We start from the raw sequence: 15,933 nt of genomic DNA, 5'->3' as shown, positions 1-15,933 counted from the left end.
GTGAGAAGTAGGGTTTCTCATAGACTTCCATACAGTCCGGCTTCTTTTTGCAACCACTGGAGTCGCCCCCTGCTGGCCATTAGAAAGAATTCAGGTTTAAGGCACCTCTACATGGGCTTCACTTTTTGAGCTACCTGCTTGGGTTTTAACATACTGTACATGTGTAACACATAGCCTATAGTAGTCTACTGGAACTGCTCAATGACGAACTTACCAAACTTAAATTAGTCAGCACAGTAATGGAAAACCACAGTCACTGTCTTGTGATCATTGCAACACAGCACAACATAGTCCATTGAGCTAGTACTGTCAAACTCATGCTCCAATTCTGCATTTAAATTATCTGATTCATCACTTAACTTGGCCCGAAAATATAATCTTCATCATCAGCTACTTCAGACACATCTTCATTTTCAGAGTTGCTGTTAACAGAACTTTCAAATATCAATAAAAAGTACCTCACACAAGCTCTGCACCATCACATAACTGTCACTGTACACTCACATAATCAGACTTTCTCATCTGTGTCTCTGCGCTAATAAGTTTCAATGACACAAAGTCAGGCCAAACAGAAAAATACAACATAGCTGCTATTACCTGCTGGACCCTGGACATTTTAGACAAAAACAGAAAAACAAAACTATTATTTTCAACAAATTTTAAATTTTGACAACAAGTCACCAAGTTTCAGGAGTTGGGGACTTGAGGGAATATGGTCCTGGGCCTCTAAAAGCCCAAAGTATGCATTTAAGGGTATAGTACTGTAATTTGCCCTCTTTTCTTCTACCCTATGTATGTCCTTTTACTATGGTTCATTATTTTTGTATTATCTACATTATTGTCGATTATTGACATGTCTCTTTATCCTCTTATTGATGCTTTTTAGTAATTTTAACCTACTGTGCTGTGCAGTCTTGCAGATAGACGCTAAAGTTAGATTTAGAGTATTCAATTTTGCAATTATAATTAGTGTTTTCATCATGGAGAAAAATCTTGCATAACCATAAAAAACCTGTCAAAGAGCAAATTCATTAGTAAATCAGCCATAATGATTTTGGTGTAATTCATAGCAATACATGTCTAACATGATGAAAAATCTATCCCTTGTAAAGTGCTTGTAGAGGTGGATTACTGAATGCTTTACAATTCTGTCATGTAAACTATAAAAAGTACTTAGCAAACTTATCAGTATGTAAACAGCATTATATGTGTGTATTTGTGTTGAGCACAAATGTGTCCATGTGCGTGACTGTGTGCACGTCTGTTTTTGTGCGAGGGTGAGGAAGCACTCGGGCATAAAGTCAAGAGGGAAAAAATGCATATTCATCAGGCCTCGCAGACAAAACAATGTACTGGCATAATCTCTGCAATGAGCGCTGGTTAAATAGCTGCAGTGAGACTTGATATGTTTCGGTAGGACAAACATTTATGAACTTACCCCATGGACTTGCCACACGATAATGTGTCACAGGAAGAGTGTATCCTTGCATACATTTGCATTAGGCTGGGGGCTGGAGTTCAGCAGGGTCCCCCATTTTTCACCTCTATCTGAACACTTAATTACTTCAGCTGGCTAATCTTTTACTTCATAAAAATCTATTGGGTGTAAGCAGGACACAATTTAGAGAGGCTGCTGGATCAATGCCCCAGTGTTTCTGCTACACCTGGCCAAGATGATGTTTTGTACCTAGCAGGATAGTGGTGTAATTATACTTCTATACATGTGGAAGTATCAACTTGACTCATGTCTTGACCTAAACAATTTGCATAATCTGTTTTTCATTGTCTGCCAATTGTAGGAGTACAGATTATCCTTCATCTGTTTTATGATGAGTTGTAGAAAAAGCCTCTCAACCACAAGTAGGAAGACAGCTCATGCTCTATTAAAACTCACTTCTGCAGATGAAGCATGTGAGTGACCACAGAAAATAAGTGTAATGTCCGTCAGCACCCTTAGTAGCATGTTTTAACCACTAGATGGCATTCCTGTATAGAGAGCAGAAAAGAGACTGGCCATCAGACGTTTCAACCTGTTTGTGTTCTTGACAATTGAAGCCACTACCACCTATGTTGCATCAGGCATCAACATCACTGTGTTTTCATATTGTGGGTGAATGGCAGCGATGTTCCCATGTCTCCTTCAGATTCACAGCGTTTATTTCAGCGAGGATTTGATTTGTATCAAGCTGAGAGGAAAACCCAGGGGATCTCTCTGAACACATTTGCACGTTAGGCCACATGCTTAGAGCCTGTAGGGGTGAAGTGCACATTTGTGAGTATGAATATTGCCAAAAAAAAAGAGAGAGAGAGAGCCAAGATTGCAATCTGAGATTCCCAGAGCTCATTTAGTGAAAACAAATGAAACTGATGACAGATTGACTTTCTGGAGCATACAGTTGCTGCTATGAATTCGTAGTGAGGGAATATAGTCTAAAATGAAAAAAAAAAAACTGCTTCCTACCACGGCTGTGGCAGGGAGTTTAGAAATACTGAGGTCACAAGTTCCCTCTTTAACGCATCTCCCACCACTCACAGAAAATTAAGACCATAAACCATTTTTTATATGATACTTTTTTTGGCATCTTATTGCTTTATTGGAAGCAACAGTACAGAGATAACAGGAAATAAGAGGAGAGAGAGATGGGGAATGGCATGCAACAAAAGTCCCCAGCCAGATGTGAACTGGGGATGTTGTAGTTCATGGTCGGCACCTTAACCCTTAGGCAACCAGGGTGCTGGTTTAATGTTTCAAAATGGAGCCCCAAAACCAACAAAAGGCAGTAAAAGCTTTAATGCTAGTTAAAAATGATGCTACAACAGTATGTAACCTAGTATATGGATGATTATCATTACCTACACTGTCTGCTATCGCTGTATGATGAAAGCTAGCTGCAGTGAGGTGACATCTTGATGTTACACACTAACACCTTAGACCAATCCTTGCCCTGGACACACATGAACATGCCCATCTTATTGTTATATAAGCACAAGTAAAATTGGAAATGTGGTTGAGAAAATGGGAAAAAAAGAAAAGTTAAAACTAAGGAGTTAAAAAGTAAAATGAACTACAGCGCAAGATAAATAGAGTAAAATAAATACATTTTGATGCTTAGTATGTCTTTTGGAGCTCCATATTTCTTCACCACATTGTCAAAAATGAAATTCTAGGGTGGAAATACTGAAATCTTTATCTATTTATTAGGTTTGATCTAACAATACAGGAATCAGCTTATAAAATACCCATTATCTGTATCTTTTAAATTATGGAACATAATGCCACCCATGTTGCTAACACCAGATAACTAAAGTCACCTTTACTAATTTTGTCAAATGATTCAATTTGATTATTTAGTTGAGGCTATAGAGGGGGTGGACACTGCTTACTGGGAGCTGTGTAGGATTTAACACATCCGTAACAAACAGATACTGTAGCGTAATCTCCTGGCTCACTCCACCCTCTCCATCCTCTCCATTCTCCTCCCTGCTCCCTGGTCCTTTGCCCACCATGCCATCCCCAGCTGTCCTGCTCTCTCTCCACCGAAGGAGGGAGTAAGGGGGGGGTGGGGGTGGGGGAGCGAGGGAGGGAGGGAGCTGGCCGGCTTCAGCCCTGCCTGCCTGCCTGGCTGTCGCGTTCAAGCCTTGATGTTACAGACTGCAGTAGCAGCCTCTTAGGCCCCTCATAATCCACTGGATTGTTGCATTAAAACCATCACATGATTTTTTTTTTCTTTGCTCCCTTCCAGTTGTACGGTGTTGCATCACCACTGGAGGAAGCTATAAATAACAAAGAGGGGCTGTGGGGGAGGGAGGGGAGATAGGGGGAGGACTGTCAAACACATAGAACAACACAGACTGGTAGCTATTGGCTCCCTCCGAAGCCAACAAACAGCTTTGAGTTAGTGCAGTAATATTCACACTTACCTGACTAAGTCTTTGGCATGCATCACAATACTCACAAAGGATTTGGAGCATAAAGAAATTCGGCAGCGCAGCAGGGGCCAATGGCTGCGATGAGAAAACAAGTTAAAGGGAATATTCAGACGTGTCACTCACCGAGACGTCAAAGTCTTTTTTCCAGAATGAGAATCTACCTTGGATTGTCACATCATAGACAGAAATTCAGGTGTGGCTGTGTTGACAGTAAGCCACTGTGAAGTAGCAGAATGGGGTTGAGCTTGGTGAAATAGGTTGGGGTTTTTGTTCATTACTTTCATGTGCTTAGAGAGGCGATGTAAGTCTTCAGAGGACTTCTTGGGGGGAAGCTGAGAGATAGTGATTGGCTGGAAGGCAACCTCTGCAGAGGGAGAAATATACTGAGGCAAAACACAGCTATGACATCCAAATAAACCAATAGGGCTGTTTTCGTTTTTCCATGTCTGGAGCCCTTGTGCACTGCATTAGCATACATCCCCGCCTTTGCCCGCGAGGCAAACAACTACAGTACAGGTCTTTGTTAAGAAAGGCAGACTGTTTCTTACAAGTGAATAATGTATGGTGACAGAGCAACATGCTTCATAAACATATATGTCAGTATCACCATCACTATCGCTAACATCTAAATTTATAGAGTGGTGGAAGTGTATTGTGATGTGGTGGAAGTGTTGTCTTTTCCCGGTTTTAAAGGCTGCATTACAGTAAAGTGATGTCATTTTCTGAACTTACCAGACTGTTCTAGCTGTTCTATTATTTCTCTTTACCCCACTTTTTATTTATCAAAAATCTCATTGTGTAGTTTGTGAAAGTACCAATAGTCATCCCTATAATACTGTCACATTTAATATCGAGGTATTTGGTTAAAAATATCGTAACATTTGATGTTGTCCATATCGCCCAGCCCTATATGCTAGTAGCGGCTAACATAGCCTCGAGCAGCTAGCCTAAAGTGGAGATGAGGAGTGGGCTACAGACGTCTGGACACTTCTCTCTAACTCCACACACACACACATACATACACACACACACACACACACACACACACACACACACACACACACCTTTTTTCATTTTCAAACTTGTAGTCTTCAGCCAAGCTGCAACTACCACGTCTTGAGGCTGAAGCCAATGAGCAACTACCTTAAAGTGCAATGTCACCAACTGCCGCTAGATGCTCCAATTGACTCCTGATCAAAAAGCCTCAACCTCTCTCTACAAATACTAAGTAAGTCATTTTTTTAATGACTCATTATGATCTTAATCACTAAATTTGGGCCCTCTAATAAGTGTGCTGGTGGTCATTTTAGAAATTATTGCTCCGTTAATAAGATCTGAAGACCTTTTTTTTCACATTTTCAGTAGCTCCCCCAAGGCCTAACAGAGTTTGATGGACAAAATTTGTAGAGCTCCTCTTTAGTTCCCCAAACCCAATCTGAAACAACCCTGATGATGCCATCAGGGTTGTTTCATACTTGAAACATACTCCTCCAGAGCACAGAAGACATTATACAACAGCCTGAGTTCTCTCCAAGATGAGTACATTGATGTGTAAAATCTGTGACTAAAGTGCAGCACTTGAATATGAACTTAGTTACTTTCCACTGCTGCAGTTGTCATAGACATTGAGTCAAACACACACAAATCCCAACACACATGGAGACATTTCTTGGACACACACACACCCCATTAGAGATGTAGTTTCCAAGAAACCCAGCAATGATATCTAATAAGAAGTTTTGCCCACCTCTTTCTGTCTTCTCTTCCTCTTTGATCTCTCCACCTCACCCTCTCCGTTCCTTTCTCCCCGTAAGCCTCGAACTATCCATCCAAATCCCCCTCTCCCTCTCTCTCCCCCTCTCCGTTCACTCTGCAGCTCTGCCTCGCTCTCCCGCCCTGCGAGTCTCCGGCATGTTATTTAAGTCAAGGACAGCATTAGCATGACGATCACAGCCTTCTATCACAAGTCTTGTCTGCCAAGGCTGGAGGAGCGGGCTTTTGTTATTAGGGAGGAGAACCACTAAACATGCGAGGAGTAAAAAGAGAGAGAGGGAGGCAAAGGCGCAGAGACAGGATAACATGCTCTGGAAGAAATTGAAGATGATTTGCGATTCTTAAGACAAAGCATACATGTGTCCGCATTAAAGAAAAACATAATCCGTTTACGTGTCATGCATACACTTGAAGAAAGCCCCCTCCTCTCTACCAATGACAGACAAAAGCATTTTTCCATAAGTGTCAAGAGATAGGCCTACAAAGAGACTCAAAAATCATGCCCTCGATCATATGTACAGTTCTCTGCAGCTCCTACATCATTATATGAAACCCTGAGTGAAATCAGATCAGACTGTATGTATGAAATCCTGCTTGTTACTCCAGATCTGATTACTCCTGGGTGCCCACAGGGGTGAAAAAAAAAACACACATTGTCTTCTCAGAGCACACAGATTTTTATCAGGCACATTTTCACTTTGTCTCTCTGCTCATACTCATATTTACAAACCTATTTATTACAACAGGAAATTAAAACATAGTTAATTGTATCATAAACACACATCTGTGTTACTAAAACCAGATTACTTTTTAATGAAACAGATGCCGTCCTGGGCCAATTTCTCCCTTCGCCAACCAGCGGGCCCAACCTACCGCGACCTGCAGTTTTACAAACACATGGTGAAGCATCCTCTGCTTAACTGACTCTCCGTACAACACTTTCTGAGGAAAAAAAAAAAGAAAAAAAAAAGGCATTTATTGGTTTGAAGACACCCCCGGTAATTAAAGCCATCATAGCCTTATACTCATTATCTATATAATCACCTCTGCAGCTCATTTGGCACTGCAGCATACAAAATAATTACGTTTTTTTGGAAAGAGACCGGCTTATACGTCCACGACTTACCTTTCGTGGACACCCTGCAGTATTCCTGTTAAGACTGGGTCTTCATGGCAGACAGAGAAAGAGAGATGGGGTCTGACATTTCACATGGCTTTCAGTCAGACGCATAATCTAGGTCTAGAGGGAGGGGGGGGGGGGTGAGTTGTGTGGCCTTGAAAGAAAAAAAAAAAAAATACAAGCTGCATATTAAATGTGCTCAGGCGTTTCATGGCCTGTCAAACCCGGGTGTGATTTGTGATGCACGGAAGACACACTGTCTCGTATCTTGGGTGACGTGTGCACATGCGGATGTATGTGAATGTGCATGTGTGCACAAGGTCTGGGCACGCACCCGAACACACAGCAGCAGTCAAGCCTGCTATCATTTGAATTCCTCCCCTGCGGTGGCTCCGTAAGACATCTCAATCTCCATCACGCTGTCAGAAGAAATAAACACAGTACGGCAAGAATAGAGAAGAAAAAAAAAACAGACTTTTTCTTTCACTCACATTCATCGTCATGTTAGTTAAAATGCATTTTCGCTGTCTGCTCATGCACACATGGCGGACGCACAAACACAAGCCAAAGATGCTCTCATCCGTTGCATGGTGAAAAAATACATTTATTGGAATCTGTGTCAATGTAGAAAAAGTGAAAACTGGCTTTAGGTTTTGTCACAGTACCACAGGTGAATATTCCAGCAGCCGTCTGGTGAGCCGAAACTAAGCCAGCAAGCTCATTTAGGGCAATACATCTGCTACTGATGACAACAGAGAAGATGGCCTACGGTGGCCTATGATACCAAACACATAGTCTCACAGACACTGAAAAGCTCAGGCTGCTCCTAAGACACACCACCAGCAAATACACATGTTGTACAGCAATTAACCTAGACCGATGTTCTCTCAGTTTACTGTGGGTTTAGAGGGAGAGGCTGATTTTAAATGTGTCGTTATAACTTGTGATACTGTTACAAATCCCTTTCCAATAACTATAAAGCCAGGGTCACCGACTGCCGGCATCCAAGCGGCTCAAAGGAGCTCATATTGTATGATCAGTGTTTTATAACTCAGAGGTTAGGCCCATAATATCCCATTTTGTCCCAGACCCTGGAAATAACTCCAGTGACCCTGTGCAAAGCTTTGAGATTCATGCATCATCTTTGATGTCTACCAGGGCTTCGTTTCACTATTCAAAGCCTGACATCCAAATAAAGGGAGTATCACATGAATTTTTCTCTTTTTCTTCTCTGCAGAAGTCACTTTTTTTAATTTGAAATATTTCTGTCTGAACAAACATTTCTATAATAAACATACTGTAAGTGACAAATTCTATTCTGGCAGGCCGAACATTATTATGGGTAGTGCATTTCTATTTCTGATATGACAGGATAAGTCTCACAACACATGGCGAGTCTGCATACTTTATGAAGTCAAAGTCAACTAAAATTGCAACAGAAAAAAAAAAAAAAGGCATTTGAAAACAAAAAGGACATTTCTAAACTCAGATACTGAGTATTAACATTGAGAGGTCAGTTTTTTTCCCCATACAACTTTCTTTACATATAGACTTATTTTATTCTTAAATATCTTAAATCTCATATAAAATAATTCATCAGAAACCAGTTCTATATACACAGACAAGAGTGCACGAGATGGATAAAGAGACGGTGTGCATGCCGAGGTGGTTTTGCTAGAGCAGGGTTTACTGTGAGATTATATGCGCTGCGTTGATGGATATTTTTTTTTAACTCCGGCTTTTTCTGATGAAATGTTTGACTGGTTTTGTCTCGAGTATCACACTCAATATCATCATTCATAAAACAAACAATCAATACACAGCCTCTTTTACCATCTCTTTTGAGTGGCAGAGAATGTGACCTTCATGGCAACAAAAAAAAAAAAGAAAAAGATCCATACTTCCACCTTGGCCTCTCTGACACAAGTTATCAACCAGAGCAGAACCTTTATGAAATTCTGTGCTGGATTCTTGGGTAAGCCTCGGCCTAAAGTCTCGGTATACAGAGATCACCAATAGGAAATGATGTTTGTTTGAACTAGCCTTAATGCAAGACTGTGACAAAAATTATAAATGGCAAGCTGCAGCAGTCTTTATCGGGTCAAGGCAAATAATATGCTCATGGATGGGCATTCATTTACAATGTTAAAACATAGCACATATTAGCTACATACAACAAAGCATGCATGTTTTTGGGGTTTTAATAAGACAAATTCAAAAATAAACAAAACAAAGGGGGTTGCATTTGCTCTGATTTCTGCCGTGTGTCATTTTGTGGCTTCAGCTGATAGTGGGTGAAGTTGGCTAAAATGTTTTATTACTTTTCATTAAAAGGGAAAATAACAGGACATTAGTCACAGGCAGGTAGTTTAAGCAGCTTGTTCTTTCTTTTATACTCACATTCATACTCCTTTTCCCCCCGCAAAACATTAGAGTGTCTGATTTTACAAAGACTGATTTTGATTTTCTGCTGATTTTTTTTAATATCTGATGGCATGTGCGAGCTGAGTTGAAAAGGGTAAAAAAAAAAAAAAAAAACCCGGGACATTAATTTGGCAATGAACTCGCTGTGAGGACCTGGTTCTGTGTGGCACAGTGTTAATAAAACCGTACTGGATGACACCACTTTCTATTCACAATGGCCACACTGTTGCTGTTGATGCTGCTGTTATTTACTTCTCTCCAGAAAAAAGAAACACAACAATGAAGACATCATACAGACAGCACGATCAATATCAACCTGGAAAAGGAACGCTTAATTTCACTTCTCTTTTTCTGTTGCTTTGAATTTTCATAGCTTAACTGGCATCCACATGTCTCTGGCAAGCGACAGTATCTCTGTGTGTTATTTAGAAAATCTCTAGTAGATATTCACAGTTGCTTGACTGAATGGCAAAAATACCCATGAAGTCTAAAATTGCTGGTTTAGTGTCGTCTAAAACATGGATGCCAAGAGTTCTTTAAAGTACTGGAGGTTCACTGTCATTGTAGACTATTTGATGGATTCAGACTCCAAGTGTAAAAAAATCTTGCAGCGTGTTGCCTTTGAGCACTAACACACATATTCATACATACAACCATTCATTTTCTTGTATATATATAGAGAGAGATCTGTAGTAATATGGAACAGTGGAAATACCTTCAATTACATCTGATGGCATGATGTGACACACATTTCACAAATTCTTCTTGATGGAAGAGATTCTGTTCTGTGTATGGATGCTCTTCAGGGAGCATTTTACATGATATCAGATTTCTGCACAGTAAAACAGCACACATAAAAACATGAGGACATTCAAATAAAAATATCCCACGCTGATTGTGATGTTTAAAATGTTATTCAATTCATTTTTTTTTTTTTTTTTAAATCTAGAAAGGGAGGCGAGGGTTTATTTTTGGCGGGACGAGGAAGGGGTGCTGCCTATCTCCCCTGTTTTTCCCCTCACAGACTACACAGTAGTTTCATTCTTCCAGGGTCCAGTGCGTATATTCCCTGTGCTGTCCGAGGAGTACAGGAGTCCTTCATGCAGCCCCCCCTTTAGAATCCCATTCTGATTGGGTGGGTTCTGGGGATAGGATTGTCTGCGCTGGGCGTGCATCTCCAGATGGTGATGTGTCGCCATCGGGTCCTCCTCGGCCACTTTGCCGCAGCCACACAGGAAGACGCCCGTGTCGCCTGCCTCTGCTGGGCACATAGAGGGGAAAAGGTCTGCCTTGGCACAGCAGATATGCCGGTGGCAGGGATTATGGCATGCCAGGGCCTCGTGCGTGGTGGCTGCAGCAGCGTGGCATGTGTGATGCCCATCATGGTGGCCCTCGTGGGCCAGATGTGGACAGATGTGGGTGTGACGCCCATGTGTGCTGTGAGGGCTGTCAGTGTGTGAGCTGTGCACGCTGCCTCCATCCACACTGGAGGGGATGTGATAGGCGTACTCCCTCTCACTCCCCGCTCCGCAAGCACCGGCCCCAGCCCGGCGGCTGAGTTGGCGGCCTTTAGTCCTGGTGCTGCTCTTCAGGCAGGGGTGCAACTGGATCCCCGGCCGGTAACCCTCTGGGTCAGCATGCAGCAGCACGTGTGTAGCCGCGGGCTCCTCTTCCATCAGCTGCTGGCTATGCAGGGCGGCGCAACAAGGTGTCACCGGTGCCAGACACGTCACGTGATTTTGCGAGGACGGGAGGGCGGCGTGTTTACAGTGACCTAAACTGCTATGACTGCAGCTCATCAGCGCTTTACCCTGACATGGTGAGTCATGGTGGCAGTGGCTGTGACCATGGCCGTGCCCGGGGGTATCTCCATTCACGTTAACCTTGGGTCGTGCTTGAGCAGGCCCATGGGCGCCCGAGCAGGCATTGGCGCGCCGTCCGGGACAACATGAGCACCAGCAATGCCAGACATCATCACGCTTGGCACAGTGATGGATGAGGATGAAGAGGCCAAGAGTGACAGAGAAGGCACCGTACAGGCAGCTGAAGATCATGTCCAGGAAGTGGCCCTGAGACACAGCCAGTGCCCCGAAAGTCCAGGTGGCCAGGAAAAGGAAAAGTGTGAAGGCCGCCGTGCGTAACTGAGCCTTGAAGGAGTGCTCATTAGCCAGCAGAGCGGGGTTGATGGGGACGCCTGGGCAGCCAGCAGGGCAGTGGCTCCCGCTGGGTTGGGCTCCCAGGGTCCCAGGCTCAGCTCCCTGGTGGCAGTGGGTCGGCATGTCGACGGAGGCCAGCCTCTGCTGCTCCTCTGTCAGCTGCTTGAGCTCATACTTCTTTTCGGGGTGGCGCCGCAGCTGGATGAAGGTACAGAGGAAGTAGATGCAGGTCACCAGGACGATGAAGGCCACGGGGCCATAGAAGGCTCCCAGGCTGGGCTCCCATGCCATCCAGCAGCTGCAACAAACATGAACAACACAAGATGTTAACACTCTGATTTATGCTGGCATTTAAAGAAAAGCAGCACAACATAAATAATCAACTATATAAACTCTATAATTTATTTTAACATGCTCCCAATAACACTTAAGCATTAATATAGAGCAAACAGCATTAATATAACCACACAACAACTATGTGCTGTTTATTTAACAGAGAAAAACTGATCTAAATACACATGCAGCACAGAGCTCATCAAGTGCTAATCCACCAAAGGGAAATATAGTGTGAAAAAGTGTGTATGCTTGTCTGTGTATGTATATACACATGTCCGCACCTTTGATGAGGGTTTATTTTTGGAAATAATAACACCTAATGAGGAACAGACTTTGCTGAGGTGTACACAGCGGTGCAAAACATCAACAGAGGATGTAATGTAACCTTGAAAGCAGAAGCAAATCTAGGACTTACTATGGCGCTTGCTCCCCGCTGCCATAGTTGTCTATATTGACGGCTGCCGTGACCCCACAGATGATGAGGGGCACTCCACCACTGACTAAATAAAATCTGTGAGGTGACAGAGGGAGAGAATAAGAGAGTATAAAAATGTGTGACATGAAAAAGGCGTTTATAAATCTCACATCTGGATTACAACAGCACAATGCCAAAATATGTCGGAGAGATAATATTAGACCCACAAGAGAAAGATAATAACCAAAAGATCCAAACAGACAAAGTGACAGATGCGATTATAGATGTGTGTGCAGTGAGAGGAGCTCTTAGCTCACCCAAAATAACTAAGAGCTTTTTCTCAACTTGAGGAACAGACCATGACAGTGAAAAACAGGCATATTTGTCTGCTATCCTTTCCCCACATGCCTCAAATATGACCATCTGTCAATGTGTTTGTGATCACACTCTACAGGTGCGATCACACCTACTTCACAGTTTGATTTCTTCTCTAAAAACCTAAAATTTTAAAGGTGTATTGTATCCTCAAGTTAGTTTGGACAATTTTCTTGGTCCATAAAGACAATGAACCATCAAACAACCCATAAAAGTGCTACTAAAGCGACATCTTTGACATCAGTGGCATATAATATGTAGCGTTCATTCAAGTATTACATGAATTCATTTTTGGTCATTGCTGTGGCTCTGTCATGAATGCACTATTTTATTAACTGCAGGAAACTTTAGTTGTGAGGTTCAAATTAAGACTGAAAGAAGGAAAATGATCACATGATTGTCAAGTGTCCAACATCAAAAATGCTTAAAAACACAGCTGCTGTGGATTGCTAATTAGGCCCCAAACATTCTCCACACAAGTACGCAAACGCGAATGACATCACTTTGCCCAGCCGGCCCTGTAAACATACAGACGGGTGACTAAAGGAAAAACTGGTACAGGTCTGAAAGCTTGATTCCAACACTGTTTGTCCCCTTAGAGAGAAGGGTCACTGCAAATCAATACAAAGTTGTTCTCAGTCATCACCTTTATCCTGTGATGAAACATTTCTATCCTGATGGAAGTGGTCTATTCTAGGATGCCTTCATCCATTTTGGAAGAATGGTGTTCATCCTTCCAGAAGACTTCAGAGACTTGTAGAACCAATGCCAAGGCACACTGAAGCTGTTCTGACAGCATGTTGTGGCCCAACACCTTACTAAGACACTTTATGTTGGTTTTTCCTTTAATTAGTCACCCGTCTGTAGTTAACATACATTCTTACAAACTGGTGGAGGTGATCAATCTCAATCCTCAAGAAGGCAATACAGGCTAGTTAAGTCTTATCAGAGTGTTTCCACTGTAGTAAACAAACATGATGCCTGTGGGAATATGTACTGCTGCACAGAGGAAAGAAAAAAAGAAAACACATGTGCAACATTTGAATCACTCATGGAGGAAGGACGGAGAATTCCTGTCTGAAGGAAGAGGTGACAAATTTCAGATAAAACTTTGTTGAACTGTGAACCCAAATGAAAGGGGTCAGCTTTCCCTTCTTGTTTCATGCTATGGCAACCCTAGCTGCAATGCTCAGCCTGCATCTTGCGCTGCTTTGCATAATGTACCCCAGAATGCAACAAATGCGTGAGATCTTGTGTAGTTTGAAGCATGTGCATTTGTGTACTTGCATGGAGCATGTTTGGGGCCTCTTGTGTTCCCTCAGAGAGTTTATTATTCCTCAGAACTGAATGCTACACATGCTCAAGGTGCAATTAAACTATGAATTGAGGAAAAAAAAAAAAATTACTGTGAAGTAAGGTCAGCAGCAACTAACAACATCGACAATGGGTCAACGGTGCTTTTTCTGCTGTGAATCAACACTATTGTAACCCACTTAAGTTATAAAGGAAGATATTGTGAAATTGGTTGGTGATGATTCAGCCCTCATCTGCTGCCTAGATATACTTTGTAAACCTTTAGGTACACGCAAAGCATGCAGGCAAATATGCGAATAATGATGCTTGCGTCACGGCAAGTATATGATGAGCTTTAAGAATTCAATGCACAAACAAAGCTAATCCCCAGCAGCTCCCTCTCAGCACTGTCCTTGTCCTCTCTCTTTGCACTGTCATCCACTTTCCTATATAACACTATGCTATTTCCTCTTCCTTCCTGTTCAATCTCAACCTCTGTCACTGCTCTAACCTTTCCACTACTCCGTCTTCCTCCATCTTCTTCCTCAGTTTCCTTCCTTCTATCCCTTCTCTCTCCCAATCTGACTCACACAGCGCCTGTCCCAAAAATTCAATTACAATCAAGATGTTTGTCTGGATCGGTTGGTGAGGGGTGGCTGGGTGGTTGGAAGGGAGGCGAAGTGGGGTGGGGTTGGCAGCATTACCGGCCTGTCACTGTCTCTGAGTGGAACAGTTCCCCCAGGGGACCCTCCTCCAACAGAAAGCCATTTACACAGCCGTCAGCAAGATAAGCATAAATGAGAAGAACTAGTGGATGTTAAAGCACCCTGCGCTTTATAACCCTCATTCCCTTTTATCCACTCTTGAAAAGCCTGCGTGTGCTTTTTGCAGGCTTGTGCCCAAAAGAACATGTGTAGCTTACATGCAAAAAATGTATAGTATGTGAGATCCAATTACAGTCTACATGCTGCCCTGTTTTTGTGCAAAAAGGTTCACATTAAAATTCTCCCCGATGCACTCAATCTTGTGCGAACACACACAAAGTCTTGCACACATTAAAACACACACAGCCTTTTTTGTTGGCCATTCTATTAAAGAAAGCCTTCAAACTCAAAATGGCTGTGTACTATGCAGAGTTGCGTTTTTGAGTGAGTTTAGGAACAGCAATCATCTGATATAAATAGACCCTGAAGTGCCTGCCTTTTAGCCAGCAGCTACACAGCAACTCCCCTCCCATCCCTGTCCCCTCTGCTTATGCCCTGTCCTCTGTTTTGTGACTATGCGCTGTCCTCTCTCTGGACCACATCCAAGATATACATAGCACAACTGGGGACAACTGATGGTCATATACTGTAGCTCCAGCATAGGCTGAAGGCTTACAGGTAAAGCTGCACTATGCAGCAGTAATGTACTGTATGTACTCACCTTAAACTAGAAAACTGCACATCTGAATGCCCTTTACTAAACAGAGTGAGCTTATCTTAAAGACATATTTCAACAGTTTTGGAAATACACTTATTTGTTTCTTATCCAGAGTTAGGTAAGAGGAGCAATACCACTCTCATACCTGTCAACTTACAATTCAGCTACAACCAGCAGCTTAGCTTAGCTTAACAAGAGATTGAAAACAGGGGGAAACAGCTAGCCTGGGTCTGTCTGAAAGTAACAAAATTACATCACATTTAATTAATTAAAAAAGTGCAAAAATGACAGTGTGATATTGTTTGATATTGCTATGCTATTGTTACCCATGCGTACAGAGCCAGGCTAGCTGTTTCCCCCTGTTTCCAGTCTTTGTGCTAAGCTAACCAGCTGCTAGCTGCAGCCTTACATTTAACAGGCAGATATGAGAAAGGTATCTATCTCTTGATTTAACCCTTGGTAATAAAGCAAATAAGCATATTTTCAAAAGTGTTGAACTATTGCCTTAAAAATCTTCCTTTTATTGGCGAGAGTCCATTTAATGATTTTGGATAGATATTCTACTTCGGTAGACTAGTTCATTTTTGAATACACATTCATGCATCGCCAGCTGTTACTAGCCATTTCCCATTTCTGTCTCCATTCCATTTGAAAGCCTGACTTAAAAACATCTAAATCCAGAGAAAGGT

General features: G+C 42.4%; 1 protein-coding gene across 3 annotated transcripts in view; it reads right to left on the bottom strand.

Annotated features, from left to right (window-relative positions):
* Positions 1 to 6,651: 6,651 nt before the first annotated feature.
* The window catches only part of LOC137196685 (adhesion G protein-coupled receptor A3), a 166,356-nt gene continuing 157,074 nt past the window's right edge, over positions 6,652 to 15,933 (bottom strand). For 2 of the 3 annotated variants that reach the window (XM_067609457.1, XM_067609459.1), the window contains 2 exons: positions 12,155 to 12,250; positions 6,652 to 11,701 (listed from right to left, as the gene is read on the bottom strand). In XM_067609457.1, the coding sequence (XP_067465558.1) occupies positions 10,273 to 11,701; positions 12,155 to 12,250 (1,525 nt within the window). In that variant the 3' untranslated portion in view covers positions 6,652 to 10,272. The remainder of the gene's footprint in view (positions 11,702 to 12,154; positions 12,251 to 15,933) is intronic. The other variant, XM_067609460.1, reaches the window with a different exon arrangement.

Source organism: Thunnus thynnus, chromosome 14 (assembly GCF_963924715.1).
Source record: "Thunnus thynnus chromosome 14, fThuThy2.1, whole genome shotgun sequence".
Taxonomy (NCBI): Eukaryota; Metazoa; Chordata; class Actinopteri; order Scombriformes; family Scombridae; genus Thunnus; species Thunnus thynnus.
This window is presented reverse-complemented; position numbering and strand designations above follow the sequence as displayed.